Source organism: Cryptomeria japonica, chromosome 5 (genome assembly GCF_030272615.1).
Source record: "Cryptomeria japonica chromosome 5, Sugi_1.0, whole genome shotgun sequence".
NCBI classification, from domain to species: domain Eukaryota; kingdom Viridiplantae; phylum Streptophyta; class Pinopsida; order Cupressales; family Cupressaceae; genus Cryptomeria; species Cryptomeria japonica.
Genome location: NC_081409.1, coordinates 559618314 through 559639488, shown reverse-complemented (window position 1 = coordinate 559639488; position 21175 = coordinate 559618314). Strand labels below are relative to the sequence as shown.

The 21175-nt window shown below is 40.8% G+C and overlaps 2 protein-coding genes across 2 annotated transcripts in view; both read left to right on the top strand.

Moving 5' to 3' along the window:
- The window catches only part of LOC131077720 (KRR1 small subunit processome component), a 45846-nt gene extending 38085 nt beyond the window's left edge, over positions 1-7761 (top strand). Inside the window, exons 5-12 of the mRNA XM_058015258.2 lie at positions 4823-4879; positions 5042-5080; positions 5237-5338; positions 5459-5541; positions 5725-5806; positions 6463-6606; positions 6704-6796; positions 7381-7761. Coding sequence (XP_057871241.2) covers positions 4823-4879; positions 5042-5080; positions 5237-5338; positions 5459-5541; positions 5725-5806; positions 6463-6606; positions 6704-6796; positions 7381-7536 — 756 coding nt within the window. The 3' untranslated portion in view covers positions 7537-7761. The remainder of the gene's footprint in view (positions 1-4822; positions 4880-5041; positions 5081-5236; positions 5339-5458; positions 5542-5724; positions 5807-6462; positions 6607-6703; positions 6797-7380) is intronic.
- A 12726-nt stretch (positions 7762-20487) lies between these two features.
- LOC131875974 (secreted RxLR effector protein 161-like) lies at positions 20488-20904 on the top strand. The gene has a single exon (XM_059220722.1). The coding sequence runs from the start codon at positions 20488-20490 to the stop codon at positions 20902-20904; it is 417 nt and encodes a 138-aa protein (XP_059076705.1).
- Positions 20905-21175: the final 271 nt, after the last annotated feature.

Below are 21175 nucleotides of genomic sequence, written 5' to 3'. Positions count from 1 at the left end.
GGTGGAATCCACAACAGGTTATCTCAGGATGCACAAGAATTCATAAAGAGGTACGGTGCTTGGTTCATTCAGTTTCCCAAGTTCACTTATATTAGAGTGCATGGATGTCCTTTACCTCCATACATGTTGCCGAGATACCCGACAGACAGAATTGTGTTACTTGAAGTAACAAGACAGTTGGCAGCATATGTGAAGGCATTCAGACACAGACATCAGAATGGAGTTCCAGTACCTATCATTTTGGGTAATTCAGTTGAGGTATGTCCTAATGCTTTAGCTATGGATGACGCAGAGAAGGAGTTAGCCTTGTATTCTTTTTCATCTTTTGCTTTGAGAGAAAGCTTTGATCCACATGGACATTTAGAGGAGACAGTCGGCAGGAAGTTTAGACATGAGTATCAGATTGAAGATTTTATGATGAATCTCTTAGATGATCTTGAAGTGAAACGGAAAATGCATTCTAGATTGCCTTTGGATTTCATCAGGAAATGCAGGATTTACAGAGTGGCCGACCAAGCTCAGGACAGTGGCAGACATATCCAGTCTTCCTATGATAGAGAAAGCAAAACAATAAGGTTAGATTGGAATGAGCCCGAGGTCGTGGATTTAGATGCTTTGATGGCACCAGTCTTGTCTTGTACTCGCAGATGGGTTGACATACAACATCAGAAGTTGAGAGAACAAGGCATAGCTATGTCTTTCACTTTGGAAGAGAAACCAGCCGAAGGTGGAGCTAGTGTGAGTGAAGGCAATCCTAACCCTAGAAATTCAGGTGAAGGTAACCTTCGATGTGCCAGTGAGGGCAATCTCCATTCAAGAGGTTCGAAGAGGAAAGAGAGACCTGGAAAGAGAGAATCTTCCAAGAAGAAACAAGAGGCTAACCGAGATCGATCATCCGGTACTTCTTCTAGACCAGAGAAGAGAACAATTCAAGTGGAAGAATCCATGGAGTCGATGGTACAGAACGATAGGCAGGAAGAAGGACAGGCACAACATGGTTCACCCGATGGATCTCTCCAAGACTATGAGTTAGATGAAGACAAAGAAGACAATGAAATAACATCTCCTCCCAGACAAGAAGAAATAGTGCATAAAGAGATTCAAGTTCAAGAAACCAGATCGATTATCCCAGATTGGTTGAAGGAAAGATTAACCAAGGTGATCGTAGTAGAGGACGAGGACAATGCAATTGATTTAGAGAGCCTTGTTGGACGTTCACACGAAGTAACAGAGAAGAGAAAGGCTACCAAGATGTCCAAGATGATTCGAGATGAGACTGGATCCAGGAAATTGCAGATAGCTACACCGGCAGCAGACAAATATGAGGGTGAGATCCTAGCAGAAGAATATGATATACAGACTTTTGAGTTAGGACCACCTACAGCAGAACAGACTTTAGATGATGCTATCGATTCATTTGAAGCATTGAAAGACAAGCTTAGAGAAGAAATGGAGAAGAATAGAAAGCTAGAGAGAGAGGTCGGTGCATGGAGGACATATTTCAGTCACATCAATGAACCTTTGGGACGTCAGGATCCAGTTAGATCACCAGTGCAGGCACTTCCACTTCAGTCAATCAATGAAGCAGAAAGATTTAGGAACATGGTCCAGCGTACAAGTAATTGGATGGATAGATCTCATACAGTGGCCATAGAGTTTGTAACAAGGATGATGAAGATTATTCATCAAGCTATCCAGGTTCTCGAGATGATCCACAATTTGATGATAACAGTAGCTGCATTCGCCCATACCAAGGACGTTATCATTCCTGTCTTGAAAGTTATTAGACACACATCAAGGAAGATTTTAGCGCAGGAGAAGATCTTGGATGGAGAGCCTCACAGTTTGTTTCATTGGTCAACCTTACTCCATATGAAGAATGTTTTCTTTGAGGACATCAGTACTAGATGTAGCCAAGTTGAGGAGGTGATCAATCCGATCCAGGACAGAGTGTTTGAGGTACTTCGTACCATTCTTGGCAGAAGGATCGAGGTCGAGACAGATGTGGATATGCAGGAACTAGAGGATAGAATCAAGGTCATCTTTTGCAAGGACGCAAATGTTACAGATGAGCAGTATGATCAGATGTTCGCCATCATGCTCCTGATTGAGAGGACGAAGGAACTTGAATCTACTTGGGACGCAGCTCTTCTAGATGCATTCGATCAGGTCATCCACTTAGAAGAGAGTATGAAGAATCTTCCCGAGATTCCAATCGCAGAAATCGAAGGAATCGTGACAAAATTCATTGCATATGCTAAGAAAGAGAATTGGAAAGGGAATAAGATTCTGGATGAAAGGTTGTTACAGATGACATGACATCTTATTTCTCATTGGTTTATGCCTCCTAGGTTTTTGTGCCAAATTTAATATTTGGCTATGTATTTAATATTGTTCAGTAAAAAGGAGGCCATTTGTAACAAACCCTAATTAGGGTTTAGGTGTCATGATCTTGTCCATTGATTTACTTTCAATCTAGACCTTTCATTGTAATTGGGGATGCTATTTATACCCCCATTTTTCATTTCATTTGGTAATAGAGAAATAGTGAAATAGTGTGAGAGTTAATAGTTGATGTAAGAGAGATTAGAGTTAGAAGTAATTTTATTTTGTAGTAAGATTGAGCTTTGAAGAGAGAAATTCAAGCAATTGTTGTATATGATGACTTGGAAATCAATGAAATATTGAAGTTATGGTGTTTTGTTGCAAATTTCTTGAGTTATCTTCATGGTTGTTTGATCTACTTGAATCGTGCTCAATCAAAGTATTTTGTTAATTTGAAAGACTAAGTGTGAGACTTGATATTTGGTAGGATTCGTACTCCAAACCACTAGCTTCTTGCTGATTGTAGGAACGCCTTGCGTGGTCGACTGGAAAAGACTTTGAATCCTTAATCTTCAATCGTTATCGCATCTTGGATATGTACCTTCGTGGTAGTGTCCTTGATCTTTGAGGCATTGAATATCATTTTATTACCTTAGAAGATCGCACTAATTTCAATTGAGTTGTTATTTTATGGCAAAATTGAAGTTAGTTGAATCTTGCCAAGTCTCGTCCATACTAAGTCATTCATAGGGCTAGATTAGATTAGACTTCTTTCAAACCCTATCCTTTTGTTATTTTTTGAAAGTTCCTTTAGTTTAGAAAATTTTTGAGCTTTCGGAATACGTAAGGCCCCTTGGAGGAAACAGCAAATCACATCATACCGCTGGAAGCTTGTCCACACGTAGAGACCCTACTAAAAGAACCTTGGAGTCTACCTAACTGATCCTTTACGCGAATCTTCAGCAGTTAGAGACTATTTTCTCAAGAGAGGATAAGATGCCTATTGGTATTTTATTCTGTGTATGATGGTGTACAAAATACACGTCAACAGGTACTAATTTACAAAAATCCATAATGGTTAATCCTAGACCAAAAAATTAGTTTAAGGTTATAGTTTATGTTTAAAATAAAAATCCCAACCATATCCCTAAACTAACAATAATTTAGGGTTTAACTTTAGGTTTTCCATTTATGTTTAATAGTAGGGTTTAAAATTGTTCCCGTTTTTCAAATTATAAACCTTAACATTAAATATAAGAAAAAAGCTAAAGCTAAACCCTCTACGCAAAATTCTAACCCAAAATTGAACTTCAGATTTATATAATAAAAACCATAAAAATTGAACACAAAACCTTTTGGATTGATTATTAGGTTAGGCCCTAGGGTTTAATTTTATTGTTATAAATCCTTTAGAGTTTGCAATGTTAAAAAGCTTAATAGTTAGGGATATTCAGTAATGTTAAAAATTTTCATCTTGAAGGTTTAAAATTAATTAAAAAAAGAAAAAAGCTCCTAGCCTTTATTTACTGGATGCAAATTGTGAAGTTGCTGAAGACCTTAAATGCAATGTTGACTGTTGATGATACAACAAACAATTCTCAATAAATGAATAGGATGACAATAAACTAGATTTCAAGTTATTAGCCTTGTAGGCACAAAATGAAAAAAAATCAGATTTTGTAAGCATATTGGTGTGATGATTAAATTATGCCTCAAAATTCATGCCCAATTTTATAAAGAATAGGCAATTTGAGTTGACTCAGTTTGCTGCACCTTGCAAATGCCGAGCAATTGTGATTACTTGCAATTTCTGCTACATAATGCAGAGTGCTATTTTAATCCCCAATGATAGCTCCACTGCTGTCACTCTCCTGAAGACATTATTAGATTCAGTAATTTTGACTAAGCAATGGTTTGTAGCTATATGTACCCTGTTGTGGTTGAAGATAAAAGATGTGGGTTTTTCTTTGCTTTCTATCACATGTGGAATGTACTCCTTTAGCTGCTGTGGTGTACCTTGTAGTTCTTAGGGTTAATAGATTGCATCCTGAGTACCTCAGTTTATCGCTTTTATAGTTGCTTTGGTGCTTCCTCCTGTTGATGATGTTATAGGCACCACCTACTTTTTCTGTGATAGCTTGTTGGATTGTCAGTCCCATTAACATATTTTGGTGGTTCATTGATATCAACAAATTTTCTTCCTCTGGACCCAATAAAGCTTATGTATACAGAAAACAATATTGAAAAACACCTTTGTCTCCAAAGTATCATGGACAAGTTATGTAATTCATAGGACTGAGTTTGAAGAATGGTTTTTGATGGTAATTACTCTAATTATTATCAATTCAGATAAGTTTCCCGTAGGTTTCCAATTATCAAGAACTTTTTTAAGAACAAAGTAGTAGTCTTCAAGAGAAAATGGTTTTATAATTCAGAGTACTGGTATGATGATGGTTTTGTCTATTTGCTCTGAAAAAGACTTTTATTGATTGCTCAGGAAAGATTTGTTAAACGTCGGCAACGCCTCTTGGGTCCTAATGGTTCAACACTCAAGGTAAAGTAAATTATAATATTCTTCTGAATTTAATATGGCTTTGGTCTCCATATGTTTCTCAATTTTATAACAGTGGCAATAATCAGGGGAGGGAATGAGCAGTTAATTAACATGTAAATTTGATTTTTTAAAGATCTGATCTGGATTTTGTTTGTGCTACAGGCTATTGAGCTCTTGACAGGTTGCTATGTTCTTGTTCAGGTGAGATATTTTTTGATTGTTTTCTTGTTTATAGGTTCTTTCATTTGATTAATCTAGTGAATGGTAATCTCTCTTCATTGCTGTTATAAAATTAACTTATTGAATTTAGTAGATTTTTTTTTCTTTAAGTGATGTAAATGCAACATTATCCTGCAGGGAAACACTGTTGCAGCTATGGGATCATTTAAGGGATTGAAACAAGTCCGCAGAATTGTTGAAGATTGCATTCGTAATATACATCCTATTTATCATATCAAGGTAACAACACAATCTTGGTTCCAAAAGCTTCTTAATTTTTTAGTTGCTAATTGGTATAGAACTGATAAAAAATTGTTGAACTATATCCTGATTATTGGTGTGGCATATTTATGCTATCAGGAACTCATGATCAAGCGGGAACTTGCCAAGAACGCAGAGCTTGCAGGAGAGAATTGGGATAGGTTTCTGCCTAAGTTTAAGAAGTGAGTTGTTTTAATCCCTTTCTGTCTCACAAGTTTTTATGGTTGTGGTCTAGATTTTGCAGAGTCGGGATGTTGTACTAAGATGAGCTTCTATTTTCTAAGTCAAGATACCATTATCTTAAGCAATTATGTATTTATTCTTGTAGTAATGATTTTAATGATATCCATGTTTCCCTCAAGCAGGAGAAATGTAAAGCAAAGGAAGGTGAAGCAAAAAGAGAAGAAGCCTTACACGCCATTCCCTCCACCACAGCAACCTAGCAAGGTGGGTTGGAGTGTTATAAAGTAAAAATATTAGAATTCAAGATCTTTACCATACGTGTAGTGAGCAGACACAAGTGAAGTATAAAACAACATCTTGAAAGAACCAAGAAATTGCACCTTCTCTTATCCACAGTCACAAACAAATGTTTACCAAGGAGGAGAATGAATTCTATTTTCGAATGATTTATTTACATGAGAGAAGTGTATAGAAGTATTACAAAGACATCTAATGTTTTCAATGCCTATTTTCAAATTCCATTTTTCATCGTTCCTTTTAATTTGTTTCTATCAACCCTTAGTCTGAATAATTCCACCAATCCACTTGCATATTAAGTTGCCCAATTTATGAGTTATAACTAAATAACTATGGTTGACGTGCCAACCATGAATGGACATTCTTATCAGATATTGCACAGCAAATAGAACTAAATTATGAAACCGTTTCAGTTTTGTCTAGTCTTTGTTATATGTCAAGGTAAGTGGCTTAATATCGAGATATACTAAATTTTGAATCTGATACGAATTAGTAATGTTTTCTTTAGTTATAATCTGTCTATGAAACACCTCTTTCTTTTCTTTGGATACCTTTTGCACCTCATGCAAGTGTGCAAGATCTGTACACACTTTTTATATTGAGCATCTTGATTCTTTTTGCAGATTGACTTACAACTAGAAAGTGGAGAATATTTTTTGAGTGAAGAAAGAAAAGCTGCAAAGAAGTGGCATGAGAAGCAAGAAAAACAATCAGAGAAGACAGCAGAAAACAAGAGAAAGAGGGAGGCAGCATTTGTCCCTCCAAAGGTCTGATAACATTAGTTTACTTTTATGCCAATAATGAACAATGTTTGTCTGGAAGCATATTCTCGGAATTGCTTCTAAATACATTTTGTTCATACAGGAGCCAAGCAGTTCAAAAGCATTGCTTTCCGATGCCAATAAATCTGCTAAGATTTCAAAGGAAGAAATGGAAGCCATTACAGCATCTGTAAAGGTAACTTTCAGAGATTCTCTTTTGTAAGTTAGCTTCTGTTTTGTAGTGTTATCTTTGGCTTCCATTTTGATTCCTCTGGCCTTTTTTCTAGATTGTTATTTTTTTGGGTATCTGTTGGGGCCCATGCCATTGAAACATTTTAAAATGGATCTCCACCAAAAATTGCAAGGACTAACAGATTTTTATGCTCTCAATTATTTATTTAATAAAAGCTGAAAGATTCACCAGCTATGTAAATACTTGTATGAAATTGCAAGTAATCTCTTTCTACAGTCTAGTGGCATCTTATTAGTCTATTGAATAGTTTGATGCCTTTTGTTTCAATGTAATTGTTGCATAGTCTATCGAGTACTTTGTTTAGTTCCACACATTCCTTTCATGTATATATCTCTATCCTTCAGAATTTCCTATTTAAAAGGTTTTTATTTTAAAGTAATTGTTGCATGGTCTCGAGTACTTTGTTTTGCCCAACAGTTCTGTCATGTATATATCTCTATCCTTAAGAGTTCCCTTTTCATATGAAACATGGTATTTACCGTAGCATTTCATTACTTTTTGAATTTTTGAGTTATGCTCTTTTGCAGAAAAAGGCCAAAGACCTTGGTAAGAATCAAAATGCTGTTGATACTGGGCCAGAGTCGTACATTGCAGCTCCTCTACAATCTGTTCAGCTTGCTAATGGCGAAGGACAGAAAAAGCACAAGAAAAAGAAGAGGAAGACAAATCTCCCTGAATCTTGAGACAAAGTATGTGTTTGATGAGTTAATGTGCTGTATTTTGTTTATATAGGGCCTATGGTTTGTCTTGTGCAATTCTTTGAAATGGTCTGTGATACTTGCTGAGATATGAAACCAAAATCAAATTCATATTTTTGGGGATATATTTCTGTTTCTTTGGTAAGAATGCAGTAATTGATAGAACACCCATTTGGTTTTACATATATAATCTCAAGTGAGGGTCCCTTATCTTTGTTCTCTATGTTTACATTTACTTGAGGCGTATTCTCTTTTTCAACATTTTGAAAGAAAAGCTTTAAAAGGTAAGAGAAAAATGGTTTTTAGAAACACAATCAATTTTTTTAAGTCATTTGGTAGTTCTTTTCAAGGTTGTAATTAAATTTGAGACTGATTTGATGAGGCACCGCTTATGTGATGCAGCTTCTCTCCAGAGATTTCGTCCAATTATTTTACTGGTCTATGGATAATTTACAAATAACTAACGTTACTTGTATGGTAACTATATTTTACTTGATCTAAGGATAGTCTACAAATTACCAACATTATTTGTATGGTAATTCTGAAGCAATCTACGATGCAAGTTAATGTTTACAAATTGCTTTAACCGTTGGTTATTTTATCTTGAAATTTTGAAGGTCAATTTATATGGTATTGGAAAAAGTTCATGGAAAGGATGTAGTATTGGAAAAAAATTCATGTAAAGGATGTATTTATGATACTAGTGAATTGGAATATTAGCATGTCAGTGGAGCGATTTGTTATTTACTATCAAAGTGCTTTGTTGCCTAATACGTTCTTGATAGTTGAATGAAGGATTCTATTATGATCACTGCTTAAGTATTTAAAAAGATGACTGTCCATAAAGGTCACAGCCTAGACACATAGTAAAGTAAGCCACAATCTAGACCGAAGGGATAACTAAATTTGAGAATGTAAACTACATACATTTGAGAAACACCATGAAGAAATAGAAACTTGCAAGCACACATGACCAATGGGCTATTCATCAAACTTGGTGACATGGGGTTGATCCTATCAAATTTACCTGTCACATCTCCTAGTGCCACCTCAAGACCATAGAAATGTCAGCATAACTCCATGCCTTTAAATATGCTTGTGGTCAAAGGCTTGTTGTTGCAATCTGTCGGGATTAAGGTGCCTCAACCTTAGAGTCCAAACTTGCTAATTTAATTATTTGTTTTATTTTTCCACTTTGGAAGTCTTGAAGTTTTGAGAATTAGTGTCATATGTTGTTGAGTTTATGATAAATTTTCTATTATGATTACGTCGGTTTCTAGTTCGGTGAAAGAGTCATGGGGAGTTATATTTTGGCAGATTGCATTTATTATTTGAGTTCACTTTTGACAAGTGGTGTGAGGTAAGAAAGACTCTTTTTTGGTCATGGTAACTTCTATGTTGTACTTACATTACATTTGGCAAGATGACCATTATGGAAGAGATAGGTATTGTTGCTTCGGAAGTTGCTATGTGCAACGTTTCATTGGATTAGCAAGAAGTTGCTTGTGACACAATTTACCTCATGGGCTTTGAAGTTGGTTTTGGAAACCATGTGCACATGCCACTTTGTGATGAGCTCTATAAATATGTTGATGCCTTAGTGGTTTTGTATGAGACAAGTTGAAGGGTTGTTATGTTGGAATTATTCTCGAAATCTCTGTTGTAACTATTCCTGAAAAGCATTGGCTTTGTGCATTGTATTGTAACTGTTGTTGTTGCTGAATAATACAATTGAATCTGGCTTTTGGAGTGGGTTTTTTCTCGAAAGGGTTTTCCAACGTAAATCTAGTGTTGTGGTTTTATTTGTGAAATCTGATTTTATGTGTTTATCTAATTTGTAATTGTTTAAAAGTTTGTAAGAAATTTCTGCATCACCTCTCCTATTATATTTAGCATTTGGAAGTGTTATTCCGCACTTAGGCTTCCTTTCAATTGGTATCAGAATCTGGTTAGCTTTATTATTGTTGTTGGGTTGACGGGATTTTTGTGTTGATCTAGTTTCAGTGGGAGTTTTGCAGTGGAAAATTTCATAACTTTGTTGCAAGTTAGATATGGCAAGTACATCCAGCAGAATAGAGATGAATAAATTTAATGGTAACAATTTTGAGTTGTGGAAACTCAAAATGGAGGACATGCTCGTGGATAGAGATCTATGGGTTTCAGTTTCCTCGACAAAACCCCCAAACACATCGCAAGATAAATGGGACAAAAAGGATTGAAAAGCCAAGGGTTTGATAAGACTCTGTCTGGCTGATTCAGTGCTCCTGAATGTCCATGAGGAGAAGACTGCAACTGCACTTTGGAAGAAGCTTGGTGATATTTATCAAGGGAAATCCTTGGTAAATAAGTTATTCCTGAGAAAGAAGCTGTATTCTTTGAGGATGGAGGAAGGAGGGTCTGTTGCAGATCACTTAAATGCGTTCAATATGCTAGTTGCTCAATTGAATTTTGTTGATGATAAGATTAATGAGCAAGATAAATGCATTCTTCTGTTATGTTCTTTGTCAAACTCATGGGATCACTTTGTGATGGCCATTAAGAGCACAACAACCACTTTCAAAATGGAGGATGTGGTTGGTTCGTTGTTATTTGAAGAGATGCGAAGAAATCTTCTGAGATGGTTGCCTTAGTTGCTCGTGGTAGAACGATGGAGAAAGACAAGAAAAATGACAAGGGTAAATCAAAGTCTTCGGGGAGATCTAAGTCTCTTGGTAAAAAGAACGAGGCTAAATGTTGGAACTGTGGCAAATCCGGTCATTTCCCGAAAGATTGTAAAGAGGAGAAGAAAAAGAAAAACAAGAATTCCTCTGATTCCGATTTCAATAAATCCTCTCAAGATGACGTGGATGCTTTTGTCGCTGCTTTGACAACCCATGCATCAGAAGATGTATGGTTGATTGACTTAGGTGTTTCTTTCCACATGACCTTTCACAGCGATTGGTTTTCGAAGTATGAAGAATATGATGATGGGAAGGTGGACTTGGGTGACGATTCTCACTTGAAGGTTGTTGGCCATGGAAGAGTCAAGATTCAATTCCCTGATGGTAGAGTGAAGGGGATTGATGGTGTCCTGCATATCCTTGGTTTGGCACGAAACCTCCTTTCAGTTAGCAAGTTGAGCGATGTGGGAGTGCAGGTTGTTTTCTCACAAGGTGGATGTAAGATGACTAGAGGTTCTATGGTTCTTGCTAATGGTGTTCGGATTGGCACTCTGTATAAGCTGGATGCATGTGCGGTTCAGTGCTATAATGGAGGGAATTTGTCACCTCAAGGATGGCGAATCCTCAAGGACAAATTGTCCTTTCGATTACCTTTGCGAACTGGCGCTAAGATGAGCCAGGGGATAACAAATTTATACAAGGTGCGGTAGCCACTCGAGAAGCGTCTCTGAATGGCTCTACAGAGCCTCTGTCCTTGGGACAAGCGCGTGAAGTTGGGACACCAGCGCGACGCGCTGTCGTCCTATACAAACGGATTGTAGAGTCCGAGCAGAAAGTCCTGGACACGCTGACAAAACTTATAAACTAGTTAAACAATATTGGAAATTATGGAAAACACAGATTACGAAACAAAATAAGGGAAATGCTAAAGGATAGGAAAATCTCACAACCGGTCCACGCTGTGAAGCCTACTGCAAGATAATCTCCTCTTTGCGAAGCTGTGCCTACATGCATGCAAGAGAGAAAATGTTGGGGGTTATGTTTCGGAGTCTGCCTAAGTCAGACCTCATTTTGGTGTTTCCGCCTCCACAGACAACCCAAAAAGCCACGGGAAAGGAAGATGATGAATAAGCTGATAAAAAAGAATGTAAAGACAAATACAAAGACAATGCTATGCTATTTGGTAATTGGAAAATAAACGAGATATTGGAAGTGCAAGATAGAGTTAGATTACTCCCTTAGTGGTTGGCAAGTGTTGGAATGCTTGATGAACTTGGTAGCTTGACGATGTTACAAGAATGGTGGTGGTGTCTCCAAGAGCTTCAATTTCCAAGAGTAAGTCTCCCATCTGCCAAAAGATCCTTTGGAAATGTCCCAAAACCAAGGATATAGGCTAAGGGACGAGCTTGAATGTCGGTGGCCGCGCAGGGAGGCGTTACGATTCCTTATTGGTGCGGGTCGTAACATTCCAATGACCACCTGCTGGCTGGCAGGTTTGCGAGACGGTAGCACGTTGCGCGGACGTCTCTGCGCTGCCTCTGCGTCTGCGTCTGCGTCTGCGTCCTGCGAATCTGTCAAATCGACAGAGTTGGTAATGCCTTTGGGGAAGCTGACATAGACTTCTTCGGTGGACAAAAGGACATGTTGGCAAACCTTGTCCTCCAAGCAGCGTGGGGGAGGCGCCACATGTCGCAATTGCTACTAAAGGTGATATTTTTGACTCTACATTTTGCCTTTACTTTAGCAAGCATGTCGTCGTTAAGAGATGCAAAGCTAAAGTAGGAAAGGTAGAAGAGGTGAAGAGGAGAAAATATCGCGATGAACTTGCCCTCGACGATATGATGCTAGAATTTTGGAATAGAAATCGGTCCTTGGAACATCGACAACACTCTAGCTACAGTTTAGCCTGATGGATGATAAGATATGATAAAGAAGTTGGAACAAAGCACAACAAGAACAAGCCTCACTGTGGAGGAAAGTCCTTGATGGTGAAAAGATACAAGATAGGGCGACTGTCATTGGTACAAGATACGCCGATATGGTTAGGATGATGCGCCATGTCGAGAGCCATATGATAGGGCGTGCTAAGTCGGTATGGATGACCATACGATAGGGCAAATTAGAACGCCGATATGGATAACCATATGATAGGGCAGATTGGTTGACCGACATGGGTAGCCACATGCTAGATTGCCATGCGATAGGGCATTTGGAATTGGAACATAGTAGATTGGCCTCTACCAAGGCAAGAAAGATGATGCAGATTGGAAAGATGGTTTAGCTCCTATGTAGGCAATCTTTGGAACAGATCAAGTGGTTTGGCCACCACCTAGGCGCAAATGATAAATCAAATGCATGAAAACGCATAAAAATAAAGACACAATTGTAGAAATGATGATATGATCCCCCCCCCCTCCCCTTCTTAGAATGATATGCATGGAAGGCATGTCATTCTAAGGAGAAGAAGAGTTGTGGCACGTCAACATAGCGAGATGTTTCCGTGGAATGCCACCAAGAGATAGTGACACATAAATGTCCACAACATCAAAAGATGCAATGCAGGAGGACAAATAGAGGAATGTGTATGAGGGAAAATCCCTTGTATTCAAGCACCTATGGAGTAAGTCGGGTCCTTCAGGAGAGCACAACGGATAAAATCAGTCAACCTCCCATATCCAAGTACTTACGGAGTGACCTGGGTCCTCTGGGAGGGAAGAAACAGATAAACCAAACATGGGGGAACACAACCACACACACATGCAAGTAGATGGAGATGAAAAAGAAAAGTCCTAACGATCAACCCTTAGGAAGGGATCATACTGCAGGAGATCATCGTCCTCAAGAAGAGCCTCGTCCTCCCAATTGAGGTCATAGGGAGAGGGTGGGCGAGCTCGAAGAGGGACTATTGCAAGGGCCGCACCGGGTGCCTCACCAACAATGAGACAGACGAAGCAACAACAATGTCTTCGTCTGCAAGCTCAGAGGAGGTGAGGGCCAATGATCGTGTGAAGATCGTAGACGAGGCCAGAATGTCTTCTAAGGAGTCGAACATGTAGGCCTCCGAGGAGGTAGCATGTGACTTACTTGGAGAAGATGGAACAAGGGCAGGACTGTCGACCTCGGGAAGAGGGGCAATGACGAACTCGGGAGAAGGAGAGGCCTTCTCGATCATGCAAACAGAGACAGGCAAACCAACAGGCACTGAGACAAGCGAGGGAAGGGATGAAGAACATACCTGTGAAGACTTGCGCCGTCGAAACTTCGAAACAGGGCCCTACTCAAACTTGTGTTTACATAGGATAAGAGTGTCAGGCCTCCTATCAACTGGAGCAGGCTGAAGGACCTTGAGAAAACTCAGATGCTAGAGTGGTGGCAGAACAGGTGGAGCAATGGAAGCTGCGTTGGAAACCACCTGTATGTGTGACATATCCAAAGTCACTGACAAGGGCGGAGTGTCCGATAGAGAATTGATAAGCGGAGGCTCCAAGGAAGGACTGATGAAGACCTGCATTTACTTAGGGGGAGGGTCATCAAAGGTCCTTGGAGCAGTGGGAAGTAAAATTGAAACTGATGTAGAAGCGGGAGCCACCAAAGGAACAGGCTTCAAAACAACAACGCTGGAGGATGCACCATCGGACTGTAAGGCAACGTCAAGCGCTCGAGCCTGGGCCCGTCATAACTGTTTACGCTCGCGCGCACGCTGGTTCTGATGGTGGGGACCACCAACCACAGTCTGAGATGGATCGGGAGCATCATGTTCCATAGGAGAGGCCTCCGAGATCGACTCAAGGAGAGGAGGCCTAATCGATGAAACAGGAGGGACATCCTGAATGGGCACCACATTCACAACGACGAGCGCTTGATCTCGCTTCGCTCGAGGAGCAGGTGGAGGAATAGGAGGCGTCGATGTGGTCTATGATGTAGATGCTAGTAGAGACGAAGGAACACGAGACGAGCGCTTCCCTTTCACATAGCGAGATGGCCTAGGGATATCGGCCATGATGGGAAGCTTGAAGGGTGGGCAGGCCGTGGACTTCGGCAGTGAAGGTGCCTTTCCTTTGGCTACACTAGGTGCAGTCGCAGGAACATAGGACACCACTGGGGTCTGCATGGTCCTAGGCGGACGAGGAAATATCAGTGTGGGAGTGGGTTTAGCCTCGACCCCCTGTGATGGAGGGACATGTAGCACAACTCGTTCCAAGACCGAGATCTCGGGTGCAAAAGTTGATGTAGGAGGCGACAAAGGTATGACAGGTTACGCCAACGTAGAAGTCGACTCCCCCATCTTGTATTTATAATACACGGTATAAAAGGTCACCACGAGGAAGCATGGGCCCAATCGGGGCAAGCCATAAGTGATCTAAAGAGAAGTCCCCACATGCAATCAACGGTCAATAGCCAGTGTCCTGGACGACATGCACTGTGGCCTCATGAGGAAACTTTAAGTACTTGTGAACCACAGAAGGAACCACCTCCATGGCGATCAACCATTGGATCCCAAGTCTGACTCGAAAGAGATCAGATTGAGGGATGATAGTAAAAATCTAGGACACTGCCTTGGGACCTACCATGACTGTCAAGGTGATGCTGCCCAATGGGTTGATAGAGAATCCATGGTGGGTCCGCAAGGTAGTGCGACACTCGTCATAGATTGGCCTATGCCATCCATTCACAAAGAGTGTCTCCTCCGTGATTACATCGACTCTGCTGAAGGGGTCAACCATCACACCTGTGACAATTTGACCATTCAATCGAGCAGGGATATAGAGAGGAGTAGGCTCTCTGCAATATGGGGCATCGAGCGATGTGAATGAGAGGAGAATGCAGATACCTTCCCCATTTGGGTAGGGGGGAGATGATAGGGGTGACGGTCACATTATTGACATATGGACCACCATCCAAGGCCGGATCGGATGTAGAAATCACATTTGTCGAGTGCGGAGGAAACGGGTTGGTATAGATCTGCAAGTCACTGTTGGTTTTATCTACGGACTTGTGTTTCCTTGCGTCAACTTTGATAGGCCCACAGTCGATGTGGTCTTGGACAATGTGTCTAAGACGATAACATTTCTCAGTATCGTGACCAGGCACACGATGGTAATGACAATACTTCGGCCCATCGAACCAACGGGGGTAGGGTCGGCTATCTGACAGAGGTTTAGGCTTAGGTAGGGTGATAAGGTTGTCTCACAACAACTGCTGCATGGTACTCAAATAAGAGTTGTTCAATTTTGTGAAGACTCAGTTTTGTGAAGATTGAGAGGCAGCTATCGGAGGAGTAGCCGCTACATTAGCCATGACTGATTCCTCCGAGACCCATCTAAGGACGTGCCAAGAAAGGACCCACCACGAGGGTTCGAAGAAGAGTCTCCGAACTGCGTCACAGTGTGCTTATAATCGGTCAAGGCAGAGCACATGGTGGCAAAGTTCTGATAACGATTTAGGGACAACTTCTGTTGCAAGTTGCGTATGAACATACGCTGTAAGTCGTTATCTGACAGGGCAAAGGGGATTTTAGTTGAGATCGCCTGATATCGTGAGATAAAATTCGTCACCTTCTCATTTGGTTTCTGCTTACAATGAACAAGGTCGGATATAGTGACCTTGCTGCCTATGTTAGCGTGAAACCTCTTGAGAAAGAGATCCATCAGCTAGTCAAAGGTGTGGATGGAGTGCTCAGATAGAGAATTGTACCTCTCCAACGCAGTCCCTTTGAGGGAACGAGCAAACAACTTAAGGAGAACAAAGTCTACACTGTGATAGTCACTGCACATGGTCATAAATGATTCGATGTGAGTGTTTGGGTCACCATCGCCACTGAACCTATCAAACTTCAACGACTTTGCGGCCGTTGAAAGGATGGTATTCAGGACAATGATGTCTATAGGGCTCTTCCTATAGTACGCGGGTGCAGATGATTGGCTGGAAGCCGAAGCTAGAGGAGTGAGTTGCAACTAAAGCTGGCCCATGTTTTGCAGTATTGTATTCAGAACCGGGTTCGTGGGCGGAGGAGGTGGTGGAGCTGTGCCAACTCCCTTGCTAGATGACATGTCGACTGATGTGGTACTAGCAGAGACAACTGCAATATGGGCAACAACGGAAATAGCAGTCGAGTCATTGGCCATACCTGTGTAACCTAAAGGAGCAGAGGAGGCACTGATACTCGGGATGGTGGAATCCACCGTGTGGGTTCCCAACCTCGAGATGCTAACACCGACCTGGGACCCGAATGGATCAAACTGGGTGTCCACAAGGGGTACCTCGGCTAGGGGCACATGGTTTTTAACAATCATGGATAGGGGCCTCAGCATCTCCAGGCCTATCCTATCGGATATCAACATGTCTCTCAACATGCTGACGACATTCTCGGCCTGGGGGAGGACGTTCTCTCGGTTCAGGAATCCCTCAAAATCTCTCAGATTCTGCTCTAAAGAATTGATCTTCTCAAAATCGATAGAGACAACAGAATCGTGATCATTAGCAGGAGGGGAAGATGAGGTAGAACCTCTAGGAGAGTTAGGTTGCGAATTAGAAGGGGAAGCCCCCCCAGTTAGAATAGATTTTAGACTATGAGAGGTCAAGAATTCATTGGGATTGGATGACTGTTCACCCTGCATGGTGTTGGGTAGAGGAGGATTGTAGCGATCAAGAGGGAAGCTCCTTCTGGACGACCTCTTGACTACGACTCCTGTCGCAATCTGGGTCGTAAAGCTCATAAGCTGATCGACAACCAAATCACAAAACAAGGATACCTATGCAAGTCTTTAGAAAAAGATGTAGGACTATTTTGCTTTGATGTGTTTAAGATAAAAAACGTGAAAGAGAAAAATATGTTTGCTGTTGTTGGTTTGTCTTATTCTCTCTCTTTAATTTTTATTTATTTTTAAATGTAAAGTTTAAAGTTTTTGAATGTATGTGATGAAAAGTAAAACAACTATACTAAACTAGAAAAGGAAATGAGATAAAGCAACTAAGCTATACTAGAAAAAGCAAACACACACGAATCCCCTTTCACGTCGGGTTCACCAAAATGTATTGGAGGGAATTTGTCACCTCAAGGATGACGAATCCTCAAGGACAAATTGTCCTTCCGATTACTTCTGTGAACTGGCGCTAAGATGAGCTAGGGGATAATAGATTTATACAACGAGCGTCAACCACCCGAGAAGCATCTCTGGATCACTTTGCAGAGCCTTTGTCCTTGGGACGAGCGCGCAGAGCTGGGACACCAGCGTGGCGTGCTGTTGTCCTGTACAGACGAAGTGCAGAGTCCGAGCAGAAAGTCCTGGACGTGCTGACAGAACTTATAAACCAGCTAAACAATATTGGAAATTATGGAAAACACAGATTACGAAACAAAATAAGGGAAATGCTAAAGGATAGGAAAATCCCGTAACCGGTCCACGCTGTGAAGCCTCCTGCAAGATAATCTCCTCTTCGCGAAGCTGTGCCTACACAGATGCAAGAGAGAAAATGTTAGGGGTTGTGTTTTGGAGTCTGTCTAAGTCAGATCCTCGTTTTGGTGTTTCCACCTCCACGAACAACCCAAAAAGCCACGGGAAAGGAAGATAATGAAGAAGCTGATAAAGAAGAATGTAAAGACAAATACAAAGACAATGCTATGCTATTTGGTAATTGGAAAATAAACGAGATATTGGAAGTGGAAGATAGAGTTAGATTACTCCCCTAATGCTTGGCAAGTGTTGGAATGCTTGATGAACTTGGTAGCTTGATGATGCTGCAACAATGGTGGTGGTGTCTCCAAGAGCTTCAATTTCCAAGAGTAAGTCTCTTGTCTGCCAAAAGATCTTTTGGAAATCTCCCAAAACCAAGGATATAGGCTAAGGGACGATCTTGAATGTTGGTGGCTGCACAGGGAGGCACTACGATTCCTTCCTGGCGCGGGTTGTAACCTCCCAACAGCCACTTGCTATCTAGCAGGTTGGCAGGATAGTAGCGCGTTGCGCAGACGTCTCTGTGCCACGTCCGCGTCTTGCGAATATGTTAGATCAACAGAGTTGGTAACGCCTCCGGGGAAGCTGACATGGACTTCTTCGGTGGACAAAAGGACAAGTTGGCGAACTTGTCCTCCAGGCAACGTGGGGGAGGTGCCACATGTTGCAATTGCCAATAAAGGTGATGAGAGTGATATTTTTGACTCTACAAGTACAATAGTGCTTCTATGAAGTCCAAGAAAAGGGCTTTGGATTCTTCTTCCTCACTGTCAGATCAAGTAGAAAAGCAGACTGTTGTTTCAACATCTGATGGTCGTGCTTTTTGGGTACCTAAGGGTGCCTAATGCTTTGGAGATGAAGCTCCCAGTTGTGAAGACAATGTTGTGGCACCAAAGACTTGGCCACATAGGTGAAAAGGGCTTACAAGCCTTGAAAAATAAGAGCCTTGTTGAAGGCCTTGATGATTGTAATCTCGAGTTAGACTTTTGTGAACATTGTGTATATGAAAAACAACACTGTGTTTCTTTGTATTCCAGTTGTCATAAGTCTTCCAGGGTTTTGGACAATGTTCATTCAAATGTGTTTGGTCTTGTTAATGTGCCTTCATTAAATAGATCTGTGTACTTTGTTTCTTTCATAGATGACTATTCTAGAAGGACATTTGTTTATTTCCTCAGAAGTAAATCTAAAGTTTTCAGTCGGTTTAAGGAATTTAAGTCCTTGGTTGAAAATCAGACTGGTAGAAAAATTAAGTGTTTGAGGGTGGATAATGGTGGTGAGTTTTGTTCTGCTGAGTTCGACAGGTTTTGTAAGGATCATGAGATTGAAAGACATAAGGAAACTCCGTATACACCACAACAAAATGGATTTGCAGAGAGGATGAACAAAACACTGATGGAGAGGGCTAGGAGTATGATGAGTGGTGCTAGGCTTGAACAAAAGTTTTGGGCTGAGGCTGTAGCCACCGCATGTTATCTGATTAACAGATCTCCTACTTTGGCGCTTGTTGAAAATACCCCTATGGAGGCATGGTCTGGCAAAAGCCCTCGTTGAGACATCTTAGAGTCTTTGGCTGTGAGGCATATACTCATGTGCCTAGTGAAAAAAGATCTAAATTGGAGAACAAGACATTGAAATGTATCTTCATCGGTTATGGTATCGGTGTGAAGGGGTACAAGCTTTGGGATCCAATTGCAGAGAAGGTTCTCTATAGCAGAAGTGTTATCTTCTGTGAGTTAAAACCTTCCATAATAGATTTGCAGCCAGAGAAGGAAGAGAAACATAAAAAGGAGGTAGTTCAGATTCCACTCACTTTTGAGAGAGTTGAACTACGTACTCCTGGGGGACCTGATAATGAGGGGGGCTCTAGCAACTCGGAAAGTTTAGAAGAGGAACAAGATCCTCAACCTCAATGTTTGAGGTCTCTGCATGAAAGGCAACAACCTGACAGATATGGCTATTCATTTGAAAGGTTTGGATATTCTATGTTAGATTCTAGTTGCATTTATGCTTTGATTATTAACACTGACGAGCCTAGGACTGTTAGAGAGGCTATGGGTATGCGTGATGCAGATTCCTGGATGAAAGCCATGAATGAAGAGATGGCTGCATTGAAGAAGAATGCTACATGGGATGTGGTAGCTTTGCCTGAAGGACGGAAACCCGTTGGTTGTAAATGGGTGTTCAAGAAGAAACTTGGTCTAGATGGCAGTGTTGAGAAGTACAAGGCACAGTTGGTTGTGAAGGGATATTCCCAGGTGGAGGGAATTGATTATGGAGAGATATTCTCTCATGTAGCTAAGCTGACATCCATTCGACTTTTGTTATCACTCGTAGCAGCTTATGATTTGGATGTCGAGCAGATGGATGTGAAGATAGCTTTCCTTCATGGTGACTTGGAGGAGGAGATTTACATGTCATAACCAGAGCACTTCATGGAGAAAGGTAAAGAGAATCTGGTATGCAAGTTGAAGAAATCTTTTTATGGTCTTAAGCAATCTCCTAGAATGTGGTACCAAAAATTTGACACCTATGTGTTTTCATTGGGATTTTTGAGATCTAAATCTGACCATTGTGTTTATTACAAAGATGAGATTGGTCATATTCTCATTATTGTCATGTATGTTGATGATATGTTGTTCATTGGAAATGGGAAGAGAATGATTTCAGATTTGAAGTCTCAGTTGTCAACACAGTTTGAGATCAAAGATCTAGGTGCAGCTAGGTACATTTTGGGAATGGAGATCAAAAGGGATATATCTCACAGAAAGCTTTGGGTCAGCTAGAGAAAGTATGTAAACTCTGTGTTGGAGAGATTCAACATGACAGATTGCAGACATTTAGTTGTTCCTGTTCTACAAGGGATGAAGCTTTCTGTGGAAGATTGTCCAAAGTCTCCTAGCATGACCAAAGTTCCTTATGTAAGTGCTGTTGGTAGCTTGATGTATGCTATGGTCTGTATGAGACTAGATATTGCACAAGCAGTGGGAGTCCTTAGTCAGTTTATGGCTAATCCTGGACAGGTGCATTGGGATGTTGTGAAGAGAGTGTTCAAATATTTGCGGGGTACTTCCGACTATTCCCTTTGTTTCCATGGTAATCCTTCTGGACCTCGACATTCCTTGAGTATTCATGGGTATGTTGATTCTAATTGGGCAGGTGACATAGATAGCAGAAGATCCACCAGTGGATATGTGTTCACGATGTTTGGTGGTGCAATGAATTGGATGAGCAAGTGACAAGCTGTGGTCGCTTTGTCTACAACTGAAGCAGAGTACATGACAGCTACACTTGCTTGCAAAGAAGCCATTTGGCTTAAGAGATTGTGCTCGAATATTGGTTTTGATGCAGGACAAATTACTATCTGTTGTGATAGCCAGAGTGCTATATGTTTAGCGAAACATCCTACATTCCATGCCGGAACAAAGCATATTGATGTATAGTTTCATTTTGTTCATGATATGGTGGAAGATGGAAAGGTAAAGGTGGAGAAAGTTGAAAGTATGGCGA